Source organism: Schistocerca americana, chromosome 1 (assembly GCF_021461395.2).
Source record: "Schistocerca americana isolate TAMUIC-IGC-003095 chromosome 1, iqSchAmer2.1, whole genome shotgun sequence".
NCBI lineage: Eukaryota > Metazoa > Arthropoda > Insecta > Orthoptera > Acrididae > Schistocerca > Schistocerca americana.
In genome coordinates, this window is record NC_060119.1 from 1143785809 (window position 1) to 1143807066 (window position 21258).

At 40.6% G+C, this 21258-nt stretch overlaps 1 protein-coding gene across 1 annotated transcript in view; it reads right to left on the bottom strand.

Annotated features, from left to right (window-relative positions):
* Nucleotides 1–377: 377 nt before the first annotated feature.
* Nucleotides 378–21258, bottom strand: part of LOC124551355 (prostaglandin reductase 1-like) — a 30666-nt gene continuing 9785 nt past the window's right edge. The window contains exons 2-3 of the mRNA XM_047126393.1: nt 12403–12750; nt 378–939 (exon numbers count right to left, since the gene is read on the bottom strand). Of these exons, the coding sequence (XP_046982349.1) occupies nt 487–939; nt 12403–12750 (801 nt within the window). The 3' untranslated portion in view covers nt 378–486. The remainder of the gene's footprint in view (nt 940–12402; nt 12751–21258) is intronic.

Here is a 21258-nt window from a genome sequence, read left to right on the forward strand (position 1 = left end):
GAGCAATTGCCTCGTCACAATACGCCAGTCACTACTCTTGATGAACTGTGGTATCGTGTTGAAGCTTCATGGGCAGCTGTACCTGTACACACCATCCAAGCTCTGTTTGACTCAATGTCAAGGCTGTTATTACGGTCAGAGGTGGTTGTTCTGGGTACTGATTTCTCAGGATCTAGGTACCCAAATTGTGTGAATATGTAATCACATGTCAGTTCTAGTATAATATATTTGTCCAATGACTACCCGATTATCATCTGCATTTCATCTTGGTGTAGCAATTTTAATGGCCAGTAGTGTAGTATTATTGTTGGTATGGTAAGTAACATGTTGAAGCAATATTATTTTATTGAAAGTATACAATAATTTTATGAGTAACTCTATTCTCTTGTACTGATGAATTGGCAGATATTAGATCACTTTGATGAACCATCAGCGTCCTTCTCATCTTCCTGGAAATAAGAGCATTTATCGTGGGTGGAAATCAACTCAGACCTTGACAACCGCCTTGCCTAGATTCTCCCCTCTGAGCATGCCAATGAAAGCTTGCGGCGTGTTCTGGAAGCCGTCAGTGACGGTCTCCTTGTACTTGAGTTTGCCCTCCCTGATCCACTGCGCCATCTCCGTGAAAGCTTCGTCCCAACGGCCCCACCAGCGCCCCACCATGAAGCCCTCCATCTTGAGTTCCTTGCCGACCATGTGCATCTGCAAGACGGGCGCCATCGGCACTTTGGTGGCGTTGTAGGTGGAGATGCAGCCGCAGACGGAGATACGGCCGCGGTGCCTCATGTTGGCGATCACTTGGCCGCTCTGCTCCCCACCCACGTTGTCGAAGTAGCAGTCGACACCCTGAGGAGCCGCTTCCTTCAGCGCCTTGTCCACGTTCACCGTCTTGTAGTTGAAGGCGTAGTCGAACCCTAACTCTTCCTTCAGCCACTTAACCTGTGAACACACAGAGATGAATTGACTATAGATATAACTGATGATGGTCGAAGTTGCTGTCCATGCATCAGCACAGGTTTAGAAAGCATCGCTCCTGCGAAACGCAACTCGCCCTTTTTTCACATGATATCTTGCGAACCATGCATGAAGGGTATCAGACGGATGTCATATTCCAGGACTTCCGGAAAGCGTTTGACTCGGTGCCCTACTGCAGACTCCTAACTAAGGTACGAGCATATTGGATTGGTTCCCAAATATGTGAGTGACTCAAAGACTTCTTAAGTAATAGAACCCAGTACGTTGTCCTCGATGGTGAGTGTTCATCGGAGGTGAGCGTATCATCTGGAGTGCCACAGCGAAGTGTCGTAGGTCCGCTGTTGTTTTCTATCTACATAAATGACGTTTTGGATAGGGTGGATAGCAATGTGCGGCTGTTTACTGATGATGCTGTGGTGTATGGAAAGGTGTCGTCGTTGAGTGACTGTAGGAGGATACAAGATGACTTGGACAGGATTTGTGATTGGTGGAAAGAATGGCAGCTAACTCCAAATACAGATAAAGGTAAATTAATGCATATGAATACGAAAAAGAATCCCTTAATGTTTGAATACTCCATTAGTAGTGTAGCGCTTGACACAGTCACGTCGATTAAATATTTGGGCGTAACACTGCAGAGCCATATGCAGTGGGACAAGTATGTAATGGAAGTTGTGGGGACGGCGGATAGTCGTCTTCGGTTCATTGGTAGAATTTTGGGAAGATGTGGTTCATCTGTAAAGGAGACCGCTTATAAAACACTAATACGACCTATTCTTGAGTACTGCTCGAACGTTTGGGATCCCTATCAGGTCGGATTGAGGGAGGACATAGAAGCAATTCAGATGCGGGCTGCTAGATTTGTTACTGGTAAATTTGATCATCACGCTAGTGTTACGGATATGCGTCAGGAACTCGGGTGGGAGTCTGTAGAGGAAAGGAGGCGTTCTTTTCGTGAATCGCTACTGAGGAAGTTTGGAGAACCAGAATTTGAGGCTGACTGCATTACTGTTTTACTGCCGCCAACTTATATTTCGCGGAAAGACCACAAAGATAAGATAAGAGAGATTAGGGCTCGTACAGAGGCATATAGGCAGTCATTTTTCCCTCGTTCTGTTTAGTAGTGGAACAGGGAGAGAAGATGCTAGTTGTGGTACAAGGTACCCTCCGCAACGCACCGTATGGTGGATCGCGGAGTATGTACGTAGATGTAGATGCAGAAGTAAGGAGGATATAAAATGTAGGCTGGCAAGGTCTGAAGAAGAGAAATGTGTTAACATCGAGTATAGATTTAAGTGTCAGGAAGTCCTTTCTGAAAGTATTTGTATGGAAGTGAAACATGAAAACCTTAGACAGGAATAGAGTAGAAGCTTTTGAGATGTACTGCTACAGAAGAATGCTGAAGATTAGACGGGTAGATCACATAACTAATGAGGAGGTACTGAATAGAACTGGGGACAAGAGAAATTTGTCGTTGAGCCTGACTAGAAGAAGGGATCGGTTGGTAGGACACATTCTGAGGCATCAAGGGATCACCAGTTTGGTACTGGAGGGCAGCATGGAGAGTAAAAATCGTAGAGGGAGACTAAGAGATGAGTACAGTAAGCAGATTCAGAAGTGTGCAGGTTGCAGTAGTTACTCGAAGATGACGAGTCTTGCACAAGATAGAGTAGCATGGAGAGCTGCATCAGACCAGTCTTTGGACTGAAGACCACAACAACATTCTCTGACACGTTCACCCACCAAATATTAAGAGCCTGAAATAATAGAAGATCACCAGTTAGTCTCTTTTGTGATCTTTCCAAGGCATTTGATTGTGTAGATCATGTTACGCTCTTGGGATAAAATAAAGTTTTATCTAATTGAAGGCTTTGCGAGAAAGTGGTTAGAGTCATACCTGACAAAAGAGATTGCAAAAATTTTTATGAATAAATCAGACAAAATTTGGAAGAAGTAGACAGATTTAAGATAAGTTTAGTGACTAAGTACAGATCACGAGGAGTGTTGTGTAGGGTTCAGTTTTGATTCCACTCTTGTTCCTTATACCTGAGGATGACCTTCCACTAAACATTCAAAAAACAGCATTGCACTTTCCTTCAGACGATACTATAGTATATCCCATTGCAAGAGGATGTTAACGACGTTTTACAAAGTATTATTAAGTGGTTCGCCGATAGTGGTCTATGTTTACATTATGATAAAACAAATTCTTTTGAATTCTCTTCAACAAATAGTGTCACACCAACAGCAGATGTAGCATGTCGGGAGGACTCAGTAAATAGGGTAGAATGCTGCAAATTTTTAAGTGTACACATTGATGAAAATTTGCACTGGTAAAATCATACTACTCAGTTCAGCTGCTTTTGCTCTTCGTATAACTGTTAGTCTTGGAACGAAATTAATAAGCATTCTGAAATATTTAGCAAATTTCCACTCAATAATGTCTTATGAAGTAATTTTCTGTCGTTACTCATCACTTAGAAATCCATTGCATAAAAGCAAGCAGACATAGTAATAAGTGGTGATCAACCACGATCATCACATGGGTTCCTCTTCGAGAAGTTAGGGTTTTTAGCTGCTTCATCTTAATATATTTTCGCTAGTGAGCTTCGTCATAATTAAACCATCACAATTTGTGTGAACTGTAATGTCTGTACTAGCAACGCTAGAAGAAAAAGGACCTTTGTTACTCATTATTAAATCTGTCAGTCGCTCAAAAAGGTATTCAAAGTGCAACAACAGAAATTTTACATCATTTGGCCAATGACATGATATGTCAGACAAGTTGCAAAGGTATTTTTAAATCTAAACTAAAATCATTCCTCCTGGAAAACTGCAGCTATTCCTTGAACGAGTTTCTATTTAAGTATTAATGTCAGTCCAGAGACTGGTTTGACGCAGCTCTCCACGGTGCTCTATCCTGTGCAAGCTTCTTCATCTCCCAGTACCTACTGCAGCATACATCCTTCTGAATCTGCTTAGTGTATTCATCTCTTGGTCTCCCCTCTACGATTTTACCCTCCACCAATATTACCGATATTGATTGTTTGTTAAAAAGAGAAAAATGGAGGTTTCATTTTTAGTGGAAGTAGGATTAAAAAACACTTTCGTACCACATGATTTTGATAAAAGTATCAATCAAATGATGTATGCAGTTTTGAACCAAGTAACTAATTAACCATCAATTAATCTATGTTGAACGCTGAGATCAGTGACAAGAGGGGACAACCTGCTTATGAGCAGAACTGTCCACTGGTTGTCTGCAGTGTATTGTGATTCACATCGATAAATGTGTGGTTCAGAAACCAATGTGGGATTAGGCGCAAAATAACAGTTCCAAACGAGGGAACACTTCAAAAAGGTGCAAGCAGATGGTACTCCTTATGGTTGTTAAAATAGTATCTAATATACCAAAACGAATTGTGTTTCTTTTATTCAAAAAACAAAATACGTTTGGTGAAATAAAATGCACATTTTCTTACACTTGCACACACGGATTTAAAAGACTCAATATAATCTTATCACAGAATAATGTAGTCAATGATAATGGACTGAACCATGCTGGCAACAGCTTACCGCCCTAACCATACTTTGCCCATACAGTTAGAAATTGAAAATATTGTTTAATGCAAATTCTTATTACAGCGAATTGGAGAGGGAATCATGAGATTGTACACAAAGGAATTGCATTTCACATGATCTCTGTTAACGCCCCAACGTCAATGACATCGGAACTTTGATCTGAAAAACAGAAACCTTTCTGAGCGGAGAAGCCAGACACAGAAACGGAAGCACAGAGAGTCAGACTAAGACAAATGTGAATGCCCAAAGGATGGATGCACTGAATAAAAGAGTGCACGTTATGCGGAGGGACCATGATCTGCGGTGTTAGGGTACATTTCTCATGGTCGATTTAGAATTCAGAGACGCTGTGTGGGCGAAATTTGACAATCTCCGTCTACCTTCTCTTCCGTTCGCTGCATTGTGAGGACAGTTATATGACAAGGGACAGCTATTTCGCTGGGACAGTACCAAATTTTAGTCAGTGGGAAGAAATCGCAATAGGAGTCCATAGGTTTAATTTGGAAATGGTGCTAATGTTATTATAAATCCCAGTACAGTGTAAACAACAATAGAGATAAAAGTCGTAGGAAGAACTGATGTAGTACAGGAACAGGAGTCAGTCATCAAATACTACTTAGCAATTTTAACGGTACAATCGCAATATGAAATGAGCGGCCGAGTTTAAACGTGGCCATGGAAGTGCCCAAGACGATCCATGCGAAGGACGTCGAGAAAGTACAAGCATGAGCGAAATTATCGTTGAAGTGCATGATATGATTTTGAAAGATCGATGTATACAGGTACGTGAAATTGCTAACACTCTAAGGCTATCAAAGGAACGCGTTTTTCACATCTTGGACCAGGAATTCAACATGAGAAAGTTTTGTGCAAGATGGGTGCCACACATGCTCACTGCGAACCTCAAACGCTTTCGCACGATACTTTCCGAAAAGTGCTTGATGCGTTTTAAGAAAAAAAAATAGAAAAAGAAGTGACTTCTTGCGTCGATATGTGACAGTTGATGAAACGTGGATTCCCAAAAACACACTTGAATCTAAAAAAACAGTCTACACAGAGGCTGTAAGTAAGCTGTTTAGGTTTTTATGTTGGTAACGCCACGTAGCGCTCTATATGAAAATCACTGTCTGTGCTGTGTGAAGGCTGTGGTTGGTTTTGCATTGTTGGAGTATATGCTATTATTGTAGTGTTGGGCAGTTGGTTGTTAACAGCGCATAGCGTTGCGCAGTTGGAGGTGAGCCGCAAGCAGTGGTGGATGTGGGGAGAGAAACGGAGGAGTTTTGAGAGCGGATGATCTGGACGTTTGTCCATCAGAGACAGTAAATTTGTAAGACTGGATGTCATGAAATGCTATATATATTATGACTTTTGAACACTATTAAGGTAAATACATTGTTTGTTCTCTATTAAAATCTTTCATTTGCTAACTATGCCTATCAGTAGTTAGTGCCTTCAGTAGTTTGAATCTTTTATTTAGCTGGCAGTAGTGGCGCTCGCTGTATTGCAGTAGTTCGAGTAACGAATATTTTTGTGAGGTAAGTGATTTGTGAAAGGTATAGGTTAATGTTAGTCAGGGCCATTCTTTTGTAGGGATTCTAGGAAGTCAGAGTGCGTTGCGCTAAAAATATTGTGTGTCAGTTTAGTGTTGATCAGAACAAGTAAAGAGCGAAATGTCTGAGTACGTTCAGTTTTGCTCAGCCGTTTGAAAATCAAATAATGTAAGAGGTTTATTAGCACAGTGGACGTTTCAAGGCGGGTTTCTCATCTCCAAAATATGGTGCCATTGGCGAGAAAGATCGTGTCGTCGGTGCTTTGGGGGTGCGAATGTAGTTTTGTTGACCGGCTACCTTGAAAAAGATACGCTGAAGAGCCAAATAAACTGGTACACCTGCCTCATATCGTGTAGGGTCCCAGCGAGCACGCAGAACTGCCGCAACACGACGCGGCATGGAACACGACGTGGCATGGGCTCGACTAACGCCTGAAGTAGGACTGGAACGAATTGACACCATGAATCCTGCGAGTCTGACCATAAATCCGTACGTGGGGGTGGAGATCACATCTGAACAGCACGTTGCAAGGCGTCCCAGACATGCTCAGTAATGATCATGTCTGGGGACTGTGCTGGCCAGCGGAAGTGTTTAAGCTCAGAAGAGTGTTTCCGGAGTCACTCTGTAGCAATTGTGGACGTGTTGGGTGTCTAATTGACGTGGTGAAATTGCCCAAATCCGTCGGAATGCACAATGGACATGAATGTATGCAGGGGATCAGACAGAATGCTTACATATGTATCACCTGTCAGAGTCGTATCATAACACTCCAATTACGGAGCCTCCACCAGCTTGAACAGTCCGCTGCTGATATGCATGGTCCATGGAATCATGAGATTGCCTCCATAACCGTACATATCCATCCGCTCGATACTGTAGTGGCGTGGCAAGACAGCCAAGCCACTCGGAGGTAGCCGAAAGGCACGCGTTTAGCTCACGCAGGCTGGCGTCAGGTCTGGAACATTAAAGGAAATGAGAACGTAGAAAACAGACGCAGTTGCTGTAATACTTAACTTTAATCCACAATTGGTGTCCACAATTGGTGAACATCTCTCGTTACTGTACAAGCTTCACAATATTATCAAATGCTATGGCGCCTTGCTAGGTTTTAGCAAATGACGTAGCTGAAGGCTATGCTAACTATCGTCTCGGCAAATGAGAGCGTAATTGTCAGTGTAGCATCGCTATGAACGTCGGCTGTACAACTGGGGCGAGTGCCAGGACGTCTCTCTAGACCTGCCGTGTGGTGGCGCTCGGTCTGCTATCACTGACAGTGGCGACACGCGGGTCCGACGTATACTACCGGACCGCGGCCGATTTAAAAGCTACCACCTAGCAAGTGTGGTGTCTGGCGGTGACACCACAAATACATTCTGAAACGAGACTCGTCCGACCAGGCAACATGTTTCCAGTCATCATCAATAAAATGTCAGTGTTGTCGGGCCCACGCGAGGCGTAAAGCTTCGTGTTGAATCATCAATGATACACGAGTGGGCCTTCGGGTCCGAAAACTCCTGTCGAGGATGTTTCATTAACTGGTTTGCGCGCTAACACTTGATGATGGCCCAGCATTGAAATCTGCAGCAGTTTGCGGAAAAGTTGCGCTTACGTCACGTTGAACGATTCTGTTCAGTCATCTTCGGTCCCCTTCTTGCAGGATTTTTTTCCGGCCGCAGTGATGTCATAGAGTTGATGTTTTACCGGGTTCTTGATATTCACATTAGACTCGTGAAATGGTCATATGGGAAAATCCCCACTTCATAGCTACCACGGAGATGCTGTGACCCATCGCACCTGCGCCGGCTATAACACCATGTTCAAACTCACTTAAATCTTGATAACCTGCCATTGTTGCCGCAGTAATCGATGTAACAACTGCGCCAGACACTTGTTGTCTTATGTAGGCGCTGCCGGCCGCTGCGTCGTATTCTACCTGTTTAGATATCTCTGCATGTGAAAACGCGTGCCTATGCAAGTTACTTTGGTGCGTGAGTGTATAACAATAACTGGAGATTTCTACTCTAATAAAACTGGACGAAAGTATTCGTGAATACAGACACGGCTAAGAAAAGAACAAAAATATCATTTTTCACAAGGACAAAGCATCTTCCCACAAAAAAGTCTTGACAGTGTGGAGATTGAAGGCTTTTCACTACGAAGTGCTGGAACATCCGCCCTATTCCGCTGATTTCCCTCCCATGGGCTTCAATTTGTTCTCAAAACTGAAGAAATTCCTCGCTGGTCAGCACTTTTCATTCAATCACGTAGCATTGCGGGTGTGGATGGGTACTTTGCAGCATAGTCGGAGGGACTCTGCAGAGTGGGGATAATGGCAATGGAACAGCGCTGGATGAAATGTACTGACGTTAAAGTTCATTGTGTTCAAAAATAAATCTTCTTTGAAAGCATAAATTGTTGGTTTCACTATCAGGCAGATAAGATTTAAGATCACCTTCGTACACCTAATCGCTAATGAAATTAGTGAAGAACAGTAATGTCTGTATCTACAACACTAAGGAATATATTACCTTTATTACCCCTTACTAATGCTGTCAGTGGGTCACAAAGCATTTCAGTACGCAGCAATAACAATTTTTATCATTTACCCAAAATCTAAAATATCTGAATAGTAGCAAAGCAATTTTTAAATCTAACTTAATATCATTTGTTCTGGACATCTGCCTCTATTCCACAGAGGAATTTCTACTTTTTCCTAAAAAAATTCCAAAAAACGCTGATTTAAGTGTTGTTGCATGAGCAGGGGTAAAAATCATGTGTTCACTAATATTAACAGTGAAAATGTATACAGACGCTGTAGACTCGTTCATTCTGCATCATTTCAATATAAGAATCGTTAGATGTTCTACAGAACGTGTAACTAAGTAATTAGTGTCTCCCAGTTTTGCTGTTATTATTCAGATTGGTAAGATACTGAAGTACTTCTAATATATAATTCAGTTTTCCTCGAGACGTCTCATATTTATTTACGGTAAGGATGAAAGCCAAGGAACTGAATTAAAGTTTTTGTGACAGACAGGACTCGAAACCAGGTCCCCTAATTTCCAAGACAGAGATACTGACTATTACACCACTGCTGCACTGACTGCACAATTCCACTGCCCTCCCCAACACAAAATTTAATTCATTTCCTCATTTTATTATCCCTATAATGACAATATAATGGAAAGTAAGCCGAAGATATGAACTAAAGTTGAGGAGTCCATGCAGCAATGTTACAGTAGTGCTTAGTGGTTTAATGTTTAGCATTATTGACTAAGCAATGAGACCCGGGTACCAATCCATGCCATGGCACAAATTTTAATTCATGTCTTCAGCTTTCATAATTATCGTAGATAAAGATGGCACTTACATGTCTCAGGTCTGCAAGATCACTTGAGATACAGGACTTCTCAATTACGTCCAATGCTGGGGTGCTATTCCAACGCCAGAGAGCCTCAGCAATAGGGACAAATAAATGAAGAAATGAACTGAAGTTTGTGTTTGGGAGGGTGTAACACTATTTGCTTATGGTTAGTCTAAATTTTTATAATTTTTTGCTTTAAAATTTTCGCATATTGGTACTATATTTTCTGTGTACCTAAAGTAAAGTGTGCTGTATTGGAGGTTAAAGTTCTTTGCATTGCAAGTGAATAATGTATGTAAAATGCTATGTAAATTGTTTATTACAATAAATAATTTTCTGACGACATTTTGTACTTAAAAATATTTGTGTGTATAAACTGTTGATGTTGATATAAATTTGACAACTGTAAGAAACGGTCACTCTTATGAACAATGTAAGAAATAGGTGTTACGTAACAGACAGTGTGCTTTTGTTTGAAACGAAAGTTGCTTTGGGGAGTCGAAAAAGGTGGCAAGGGCGAAATGGCGCGCTGCCTAGAGCAAGCGCAGGAAGTAAGTAAGTCACACAGTCTCTAGGCAGCAGTGACTGAGGCAACACCTTTGTGGAGCAGTTGAAGCTTTGCCTGAAAATTTGCACAAAATGGCCTCAGATGAAGATTGCAAATGGCTTATGGTATAACTGTGATTTGTTGGGCTGCTTTACGCAAAACGAAATTGAGCCAATACAGCAAGATACTTGCAGGCCGTACTGTGGGCAGTGTAGCCGTCACAACTGTTCGCCACACCCAAGCCTACAGCCACCAGATAAGCTGTTTTCTTTTTTTTTTTGTATTGACGTTGTAATTCTGTCAGAGACAGCAAAGGACTTGGAAGAGCAGTTGAACGGAATGGACAGTGTCTTGAAAGGAGGATATAAGATGAGCATCAACAAAAGCAAAATGAGGATAATGGAATGTAGTCAAATTAAGTCGGGTGATGCTGAGGGAATTAGATTAGGAAATGAGACACTTAAAGTAGTAAAGGTGTTTTGCTATTTGGGGAGCAAAATAACTGATGATGGTCGAAGTAGAGAGGATATAAAATGTAGACTGGCAATGGCAAGGAAAGCATTTGTGAAGAAGAGAAATTTGTTAACATCGAGTATTAATTTGTCAGGAAGTCGTTTCTGAAGGTATTTGTATGGAGTGTAGCCTTGTATGGAAGTGAGGACGTTAAATAGTTTAAACAAGAAGAGAATAGAAGCATTCGAAATGTGGTGCTACAGAAGAATGCTGAAGATTAGATGGGTATATAACATAACTAATGAGGAGCTATTGAATAGAATTGGAGAGAAGAGGAGTTCGTGGCACAACTTGACCAGAAGAAGGGATCGGTTGGTAGGACATGTTCTGAGGCATCAAGGGATCACCAATTTAGTACTGGAGGGCAGCGTGGAGGGTAAAAATCGTAGAGGGAGGCCAAGAGATGAATACACTAAGCAGATTCAGAAAGATGTAGGCTGCAGTAGGTACTGGGAGATGAAGAGGCTTGCACAGGATAGAGTAGAATGGAGACCTGTATCAAACCAGTCTCAGGGCTGAAGACCTCAACAACAAAAACTACACTTCTGTACAGTGTGAAACATTAATTTAAACTGTTTTTTTTAGTGGATAACCAGTCTTGAACTTTAAAGAAACTGTTTCACTCTGATATTTCATCCTATAATCCTGGTGTTTCGTTAATGTTAGTATCCAGTTTTACAGACTTATGAAGTGCCAAGCTAAAATAAAGAGGTACCATTTAAATTGTTCTTGTGTAAATAATATGAAAGTTTTCTTAAGTATTCCAAAGTGTTACAGTAAAGGTTTGCTTACATAAAATTCAGTCAGAGTGAAGCAAAGCTACTAGAATCTGTTACATGACTATACAAAATTAGTACAAAGAATAATAGCTTTTGAAAGTAAATTCCAGTTAGAAAGGTTTTCTTGAAGTCGAATGTTCAGTATAAAAAGTATGTGCTTGTAGTATTTAAGTATTTTAGTACTTAAGTTTGTTGATTATGGAATGTGCTTTTCTAAAAGTCTCCCATGGCCAAAGCTTTTTAGCTTCCTTGGTGTTATCTACTGGGCTTTCTCAGTTTTAAAAACTTAATATATATATGGGTGTAGTCCAACAATTTTTGCGTGGAGCAATATTTATTTGAAGGAGCACATTAAACAGTAGCAAGAACGTAGGCCAAAATCATACTTCTGCCTTTCCAGTACTTCACTGTTTCATTTCCTGGGTAGTTTGGGTATCGTTTGTACAAATTTTAAACCACCAAATCAACTTGGGACTGAGTTGTCCTAGCTTTAGTATAATACTATTCATACTGTGTCTCCTTTTAATCGCTGGTTAAGATCTTAGGAAAACAATTGAATAGTCTGATTTACTTATCCATTAGATACAACATACAGTGAAATCTTGTAAATAGGGTAACTCTATTGATTAGTTTTTTCTATAAACAGGACTATCCTCTCAGAGTCTAAATTAAATTTAGTAAGAAGGTTATATGTGGCAACACAGCGACAGTGTTTTCTGTTGTTTAGGTAAAAGCTTACTAAATTACAGTAGTAGTGGTAGGGCTATAAGGGCTATGGACTCGTGTAGTTGATGCAACACTTTTGACTATGGCACTGCAGCAGTGTAATCGACAGTATTTGTACCTAGTTGACAAGGAGACCCAGTTTCGAATTCCATCTGTGGTACAAATTTTAATTCATTTCTTCAGTTTTCATACTTTTAATATCTCATGATAAATAAATAATTATTGCAATTTATGTCAATAAACGTTTGTGTCCATTTGGAACGACTAAGTCACTCATGTAAATATAATTACAGACAAGAGGGTTATTGACAACACCAAGAGTTATTAGGAGGAGTGCTGGACTGATATGAAGTGTGTGGTAATTACCTTTAGGTCGGAGCCAGCTATGCCGATGACCTTGCAGCCCTTGATGCGGGCTATCTGCCCCACTATGGAACCCACGGCACCTGCTGCGCCACTGACGACCACCGTCTCCCCAGGCTTGGGGTCGCAGATGTCGAGCAGTCCGAAGTAGGCAGTGGCCCCCGGCATTCCTAGTACCCCCAGCGACAGCGACAGCGGCAGGTCTCCAAGGTCAGGCACCAGCATCGGGGGCAGTACTTCCTCACCTTTAGGTGCAGGGTCGACCACCGTGCGGTCGCTCCAGCCCCAGTAGCCGACCACGTGGCGCCCTATTGGGTAGTCTGGCGATCGACTTTCCACAATACGCGCCACCTGGAATGTCATACAACAACAGTGCCGCAAGACCTTTTCCCAGATACACCTCAAGAAGGATGTAAATGTATATTTAAGAACAGGATCGTATAATTCGAGATGTCATAAATTGCACCATATACACGTATGATACAGGTTGGGATTCTAAAGGAGTAGTTGATCGAAGTCTAAGGTAATTAAAGACAGCTGAGGTCGAGGAGGATCTCTGTTTAACTTCTGCCAGCTGTTGGCTGTGTTTGGTCACTGTTCAAATAAAACACTTTCACAATAAGAACAACTGTGTTCACATCCAACAGGTTATATTCGCTTTTGTGTGTTGTCTAACAATGGAAAAACGGTTGCACAATCAAGGGATTTTGGAATCTAAGCTATGTCAAGTAACATAACAACTGAATTGCTAGCTGCTAGGATTGCGGATAGCACTACCTCAATTGCGACATGTACATTTCCCTGAAACTCAGATAAAAAGCTTCAGTCAGCATCAGACTGTGGCTGTGGGATGAACACTGCTAGAACTTCCTTCTCTGCCCTCAACTCTCAACCTTCCACAAAGCTCCACATAAGAGGGGATGACACTATGAGATTGCACTCTGACAAACCAGAATACCACTTAAAAAAAAAAAAACAGTAGAACACGGCAGAAGCTTCCCGCTGTTGGAATACAAAACGCATATTTCTTAAAAAGAAAAAAACCCTCAACAGACTAGATCGAATAAAATATTTCATAACTTAAGACAATCCGTTTCGACAGATTTTGCTGTTATCTGCAGGCCTTAAATATTTTTTTCTTCTCAAACATGTTCATTTTACTTTGAACTTAGAAACAAGAATATTTTGTAAACAGAATTTTGAAAGTGTACCGAAGCAACTGGCTACAATTTCATTCGATTTACTTTATGTGAAATCATCTTTCGTATGTATACACTAACTGTTAGACAGTTGCGCGATTTCATCAAAACGCATGGTATTGGGTTGGCTTCGATTGGTTTGATGGTTTTGATGAAACCACATGAGCTATGTGACGATGAAAGTGCAATTTCGAAATAAGTAAAATAACTTTTTTCAATACTGTCAGTACAGGAAACCAACATTCTATGTATGTAGTACCATTAGGTCCCTAATATTTATTTGACCCACAGCATTCTGCAAATGATTCTAGGTACTGAAACGAATTTCCAGTGGTCTGCAGGCCAGTATAAAACTTTATATGGTGGTAAAACTTGCCTATTTGTTACCTTCATAGATGCTGCAACAAATACGACTTTTTCAGTGGACTTAATCCCTACTTCAAAAACTTTAGGAAGGAGTGCAGTGATATACCTCCTCCTTGGGTTTGTGGTGAAAATTTCCCAATTTATATTCTTTTGCCAATTGTCTGTAATGTAACTGGTTTAATGAGGCCCACCGCAAATTATTCTCTTTTGTCAACGATAATCGAGTAGCCCTTCACGCTGTGTTCTCTCTTACTTACTGGATGTTTTCCTATCTTCCCATACAGCTTTCACAGTCTACAGCTACCTCTGTTACAATCGAAGTAATTTGCTGATGTCCTAACAAATGTCCTATCATCCTGTCCCGTCTTCTTGTCCGTGTTTTCCATATTTTCCTTTTCCCACTGTTCCTGCGTAGAATCTCCTCATTCCTTATCTTGTCAGTCCACCTGGGTTTCAACATTCTTCTGTAGTACTACAACAGAAACGCTTCGATTCTCCTCACTTCCGGTTTCCCCACAATCCATGATTCACTACCAGGCAGTGCTGTGCTCTAACCATATATTCTGGGCAGTTTTTACCTAAACTGAGACCGATGTTATATTCCAGTAGACTTCTTCCGGCAAGAAATCTCCTCTTCGATTGTGCCAGTCTGCTCTCTATGTCCCCCTTGTTTCATCCTTCATGCGTTATTTTGTTTCCACGTAGCAGAAATCCTATAATTTTTTGTTCTTTGGTCTTCAGATTTAATGATGAACTTCTTACTAATCTCTTTTCCGTTACTCCTAATTACGTTTATTTTTCTTCCGTTTACTCTCAGTCCATATACTATGTTCAACACACTGTTCATTACTTGCAATGTGTACTGTGACTCTTCCTCGTAACTTTTCCTCGTGTTCGCTGACGGCAGCAAAATCAACAAATCTTACTATTGGTAGCCTTACGTCCTCAAATGTAATCCCGTCTATGAACCTCTCCTTCAGTTACATTATTGCTTCTACTATGTGGATACTAAAGCGTAGAGGAGAAAGACTGCATCCCTCCATTGCACCTTTATTAATACGAGCACTTCATTCTTTCTCTTCCATTCTCATTGCTCATTCCTTCCAAAAAATGGGTAGGTAATAATGTAAATCAGAATACCAAACGGGAGGCGGAACACCTCACCTCATCGTTCATACGTAGCTGGTCACAGCAATAGCAAATTTCCGTAACAGTTCGCACTAGACATTGTATCCTCCCTATTGGTTAGATGTTTGAGCGGAACAAAAATGAAGACTCCCTATAAATTGCACAACTAGTTCTTGTCCGAATTCTCGTAGCCACACGAGGAGTGGAAAATGGAGAAATGACATATCGAACTGAGCATCGTGATGCACAGCTTTGCGGAAAAAGGAAAAGGTTGCTAAGTTGCAAGTGATGAGGACAGTTAAGAAATAGAGGCTTGAGGAAAATGTTTGTCAGAATGCGCATAGCCAAAGAAAAGCTGCTAAATGGACAAATGGGGTACCAAATTCACCAGCGCTAGTTCTAGTTTCGCAGAAATATACAAGGAAAGTGGCAGGAAAGCCAAATAGGTTGTCAAAGTGTACACTGGAAGCAACCTAATCGGCAGCTCATATCACAACAGACAATAGCTAGAACTTGTGAGCCTTGTAGCGACTTTCTGTTGGTAGTAATGAATGACTTGTAAAAGGATCCAGTGCCAAAATTGCAAATAAAAGCGACAGACAATCATTTAAACGATTGTAGATGACCGCCATTTGTAATAAAAGCAAAATAATACTTGTAAAAAAACCTGTTTCAAAGAGTTAATTACCAGAACAAGCCTTGAATGAAACAAATACATGTGTGGAACGACGATATAATTTCTACTAGTAGACGTCTTTAAACATTGTACGTCATTAAACAATATAGGTCTTCAAATAGCCTCAAAATGCTCGATAGGTATTGGGGCTGAAATCAACGAATCGATCATTCTTCGAGTGTTTCTCCAACATATGTTTCATTCTTTACCAATGTAAATATCATGCTTTACAAATAAGTTATCACCAGTCGTTGATAGATGTAATAGTCGATAGATGTTCTACATCTACGTCTACATCCATACTCCGCAAGCCACCTGACGGTGTGTGGCGGAGGGTACCTTGAGTACCTCTATCGGTTCTACCCTCTATTCCAGTCTCGTATTGTTCGTGGAAAGAAGGATTGTCGGTATACTTCAATGAGGGCTCTAATCCTTCTGATTTTATCCTCATGGTCTCTTCGCGAGATATACGTAGGAGGGAGCAATATGCTGGTTGACTCTTCGGTGAAGGTATGTTCTCGAAACTTCAACAAAAGCCCGTACCGAGCTACTAAGCGTCTCTCCTGCAGAGTCTTCCACTGGAATTTCAAGAAGAATTCCTTCAAGATGTTGTTTGCTGACGAAGCAGTATTCAGGAAACATTTACGCTCTGCTTTGTATTGGATTGTAGCGTCTTCGCTGATAGTGAGAAATGGAATTTCGATGATAGTGAAACATTTATGAGTGGCGTGAAATTCTTGATGACTGTATCATTGGAGAACGTCTTACTGAAAATATACTACCCGTCCGCAGTTGCGCCATCTATATTTTTAAAAAATTTCGAGCATTTTTAGAACATGTAATACCACTCATGACATGAAAGGATGCGTTCTTTAAACCTGCCAGCACAATCAGACACAAACATTGAAATCGCTTCATTGCTCTCTGTCTACTCATTAATACATTTGTATGTACGTTGATGTAATCAAATGTTGCAATTAATATGGCAATAAGTTGCCACGTTTAAAATATGTTTTGTTAATTCATTTAGGTTGTTGTTCACCCACATTTTTATTTTGCTGCTACTGTCTGTACCTTGCAGTATCTTATTCCTGAAGTAAGTTCGAAATTAAAATATTGCACGACTTCTCTAAACGATAACTCTTATCAGCGTGATCATACTTGCTGACGGAAAATTGCCCATTACTTGGTTTTGTTAACGTACATTTTCTGCTGTGAAGCTATTTGCAAATGTACGCCAAAGTACAGTCCATCATAATGGCACTACGTGTGCCAGCGACCAAGAATTTAGATACCCGTAGATAGAAACGCGGTGTAAGTGTTTTATATCTCGCATCCACCTTCGACGTTCTTGTACATGCCTGAATGAAGAACAACGCATTCTAAAAACTGGCTCAAAATACGTTTCATCTTAACCGAAGTTTATTGCGAAGAGCCAATCACAGCTTAAAAATAGGAGCAATAACTGTATTTATAAATATAACACTAGTGGTCTAGAGAAATTGTCTTGTTTCCTTAATTGAACCTTAGTCTGTCACAGAAGTGAGAAAAATACTCCACCGCGGAAATATCTGATCGCCTCCGTTGTGAATTACACTGATTTTATGTGAAGAAAGAAAACTTTAAGAGGAATTGAAATCATTTCTTTTTGAGAGCTGCTACTCTGAAGCTGAAAATCTGAATATATTAAATTTTATTGAAAAATAAAATGAGTATAAATTTGATGCGGTTACTGGTCAGCATGTAGATATATTTTAATTGATTGTATGTATATTTGTGAACTTTCTGACAGGCTGCAGAAAATAGTTTGTTTCACAATTTTTGGCAATGGGACATAGAAACAACTAAGCTAAACAACAGTATAAACTAATAGGCGGAAAGTCTGATATCATTTACTCGGAGTTACTGTAGCCTCGAAAGAAATGTGTGTACCCGAAGTATGCTTGTGAGTAAAATCGTCCTCATAGTAGCTCCAAGCCCTTCTGTCGAGTTGCACTTTATCATGAGACCGTCTTATTGGATATTAAATAAGAGACGTTATCTGTGTCAGTTTATGAGTATCTTCGTCCGGCTTATGAAACAGAGGCCTCCTCTAGATGTTTTTTTCTCGAATCCTGTTATCGACGGTTGATTTTTCGAGTTCTTTATCTGTTCACTTAACTGGTGACATATTTCTGCTGTGTCACGTTTCAAATCCCTCTAGCTTTCTGTATCAGATTTTACGCTCCGCTTTGGAGTACAGTGCTTTGCTCTGGGAATCCAACTGAGTTGGGTCCTTGTTGTTAATGTTGTAGATGAATGATACTTGCTGACAATATTAACAGTAACGTCAGACTAACACTTTCATGCCGATGTTTTCTTTGACCATTTATAATTGTATATATACTTGATTCTCTATGTAAATCTTTATCTTTATGTAAATTTATATATACACGATATATGAATTAATTTGTTTATTTTGCTGTATAATCAATTATGTATATTATGTAAATATCGCTGAGTAATCGCTGAGGGAATGTTAGGGAAACGTTAGGTTTTTGTCAACGAATAAGTATCGTTGGAGTAGCGGCGTCTCTGGACGCAGCAGGATGTTACGTCAGAGCCCGCGCTACACAGAGAGAGAACTTGGTGAAGTGCGGACGCATGGATGGCGTGCACTGTACTGGAGAAGTGATTGTTTATCGGCACGTGGCAAGTGATGAGCGTGGGCGGTGGTAATATTGGATGCAGCAACATCAAGAACCCGACAAGCCAATATCATTGCCGATAATTCCCGTGTTCGATAATTATCATGGAAAGGAGCCAGCAGCAGTATCGTCAGCAACTTCGTCACGGCGAGAATGGACTGAAGTAAGATTGCTGCATCACTGCTTATTGTCAACTAGCTTTGCAACGGCGTTACTCAGCTTTGTGGTGTTTTGCGAGTGAATAATTACCATAGTTTAATCAAAACTGTTTACCCGTAATTCTCCTAAAATAATTCACGAAGTAGGTTCCTGTCCTGTCCTATTGTTACAATAATCCGAGTACCGTTTATGAAAAATGAAAATTGTAGTGCCAGTTAATTTTGCCTGTGAACTAAATGATTCAGTTAGATTAAAGATTTGAACTTAAAGCATTCAGTGATTTCAGTCTCACTAACTTTAAATTTGAACTTAAATTGAGGCGATCTAATTATTGCAAATAGTAAATCAACTAATCAAATTAAAATGATTCCTGGCAATATAAACAAAAGCACTAACTAGAATTAATTAGTGAGTGCAAATATCAGTGATTATTGTAATTTGTTGTTAGTAAAGTTCTGGTTCACATTTTGAGTTGCAGTCGTGCTAAAGTATAATGATTACGTTTTGATACGGTAGTTATCAATTTCTAGTTCCGTGTTCAGAAGTCAGTAGAGTTTCTTTTAATTATTTCCTGCCATTTTCCAAAATTCATATGAAAATAGTAGACGTTATTGTGAGGTAGCGCCATTGTCACTTACAACAGTAAGTAACCATTAATCTAAGTGTTATCTTGTATGTTTTCAAAATTTCAGCTCTATTAGTTAATGATATTTCGAGTGCTAACTATTTTCTTTCTCGGTTTATTACGTAAATGTTTCAATTGTTTTTGCTAACGTGCGTGCAGCTGTCTGCGGCCGCGCGTGTTCGAGTAATTCTTGACATTGCCTGTTCGGCTCATTAATTCACCTACAGAGCAGAAATTTTGCCCAATTGGGCTGGCGACCGTATTTCTTTTAGCCGTAATTATTTCAGTAACTCTTATTATTCTGTTCCGATCTACGTGGTACCCCTTCTCGTTGGCACAGTAAGTGAATGATAGCACAAACCTTTCGAAGAACCATACTAAATTTTAGAGTGATTAAGTAGGCGGATTAAGTTGTCGTAGAAGGCATCTTGTTGTTAACCTCCCCCTTATTTATCGACTTTATATTGAATCTTCGGAACGATAGGCTTTTCAAAAATTTATTCCAATTGTTTAGGCCCATGCTTACACGGTCATATATTTCTAACATTGTCGATAGAAGGGAAGGCGGACGTTACAAGACCTTTCGCAGATGTTAGAGTTATCAAAGGGTAGTATTCTCGGAAAACAGGTTCACATACACAATGGGAGTTCAATACGTAATCCTACACCTTTTTTTTTCTCGGCCAACGTCGGCTGAAAAAAAGGCATAATTTGTTTAGAGACGTTATGGAATGTTCCCGCTTCATCCTCTATAGTTACATGAAGTTCTGCTAGTTGGTGGCGCTATACGTAATCTTCATAATGGCGTCTGTAACAGATGTGCGTTCCAAGAGAACAGCTGTCACAGAGCAGAATTTGGCGGAATACCGGAGCATCGCGAAAATTCATAGGCACTTGCAGAATGTTTATGGAGACCTGGCAGTGAACAAAAACACGGTGAGTCGTTCGGCGAGAAGTCTGTCATCATCTCAACAAGAGTCGCGTAAACTGGTCCGACCTCCCGCGTACCGGCCGGGTGAACACAACTTGCAATGTTTGAACGTGCGGACACTCTCATGGGACATGACTGACGTATCAAAATCAAACACCTTGCAGCACAATTCTACTTCTCTCATAGCAGTACTGACACACTCGTCCATCAGTTGAGTTACCTCTCTGGATTACTTACCACCTGACAGAAGACCACAAAGAACAACGAAGGACCATCTGTGCGGAATTACTTGCGCTTTAGTAGGCTGATCATGACTATTTTTTTATCGAAAATCGTCACAGGTGATGAAACATGGATTACGAACTTCGAACCAGAAACATATCGACAATCCATGGAGTGACGTCACCCTGCTTCTCTTGCGAAGGAAAGTTCAAAGCCCCCCCTCTGTCGGTAAAGCCATGGCGAAGTTTTTCTGGGATTCTGAAGGGGTTTTTCTGTTTGATGCCCTCTCTCATGGTGCAACGATTAACTATGAAGTCTATTGTGCTGTCCTCAGAGAAATGAGGAAACGACTTCAGCGTGTTCGTCGCTACACAAATGCGCAATGAAGGATGCAATCTACGGGATCAGTAAATGGATTACTGGGTATTGAACCAGCGTGACGTGGGTTGTAACGTCAACCAGTAGTGGGGTAGTACTACGCAGGCATACTGGCCCTTCCAGTAAGGTGGAGTAAGGCAGTCGTATTGTACGGAGATCATGTCGAAAACAGGATTTTGTAGCCAAAATGGTGGAGAATGATATGGTGCATTGGAATCCTGAATAAAACAAACCTGCTTTCAGAAAATAAGGTTTTGTATTTTTTAGTGAACGACCCTCGTATTTACTCGGATCTTGTTAATATTTCAAAGTGGTGAAAGGAAATGTAATGCTGTGTACATCATAAAACGATAAAGAAACGTAGTGTTCTTTGATTATAACATCAATAAGCCACTGTTGGAATCGGTCAACTCGTGGAGTTACCTGGGTATGACAGTTTGTAGGGATGTGAAAAGGAGCGATCACATAGGCTCAGTCGGAAGTATAAC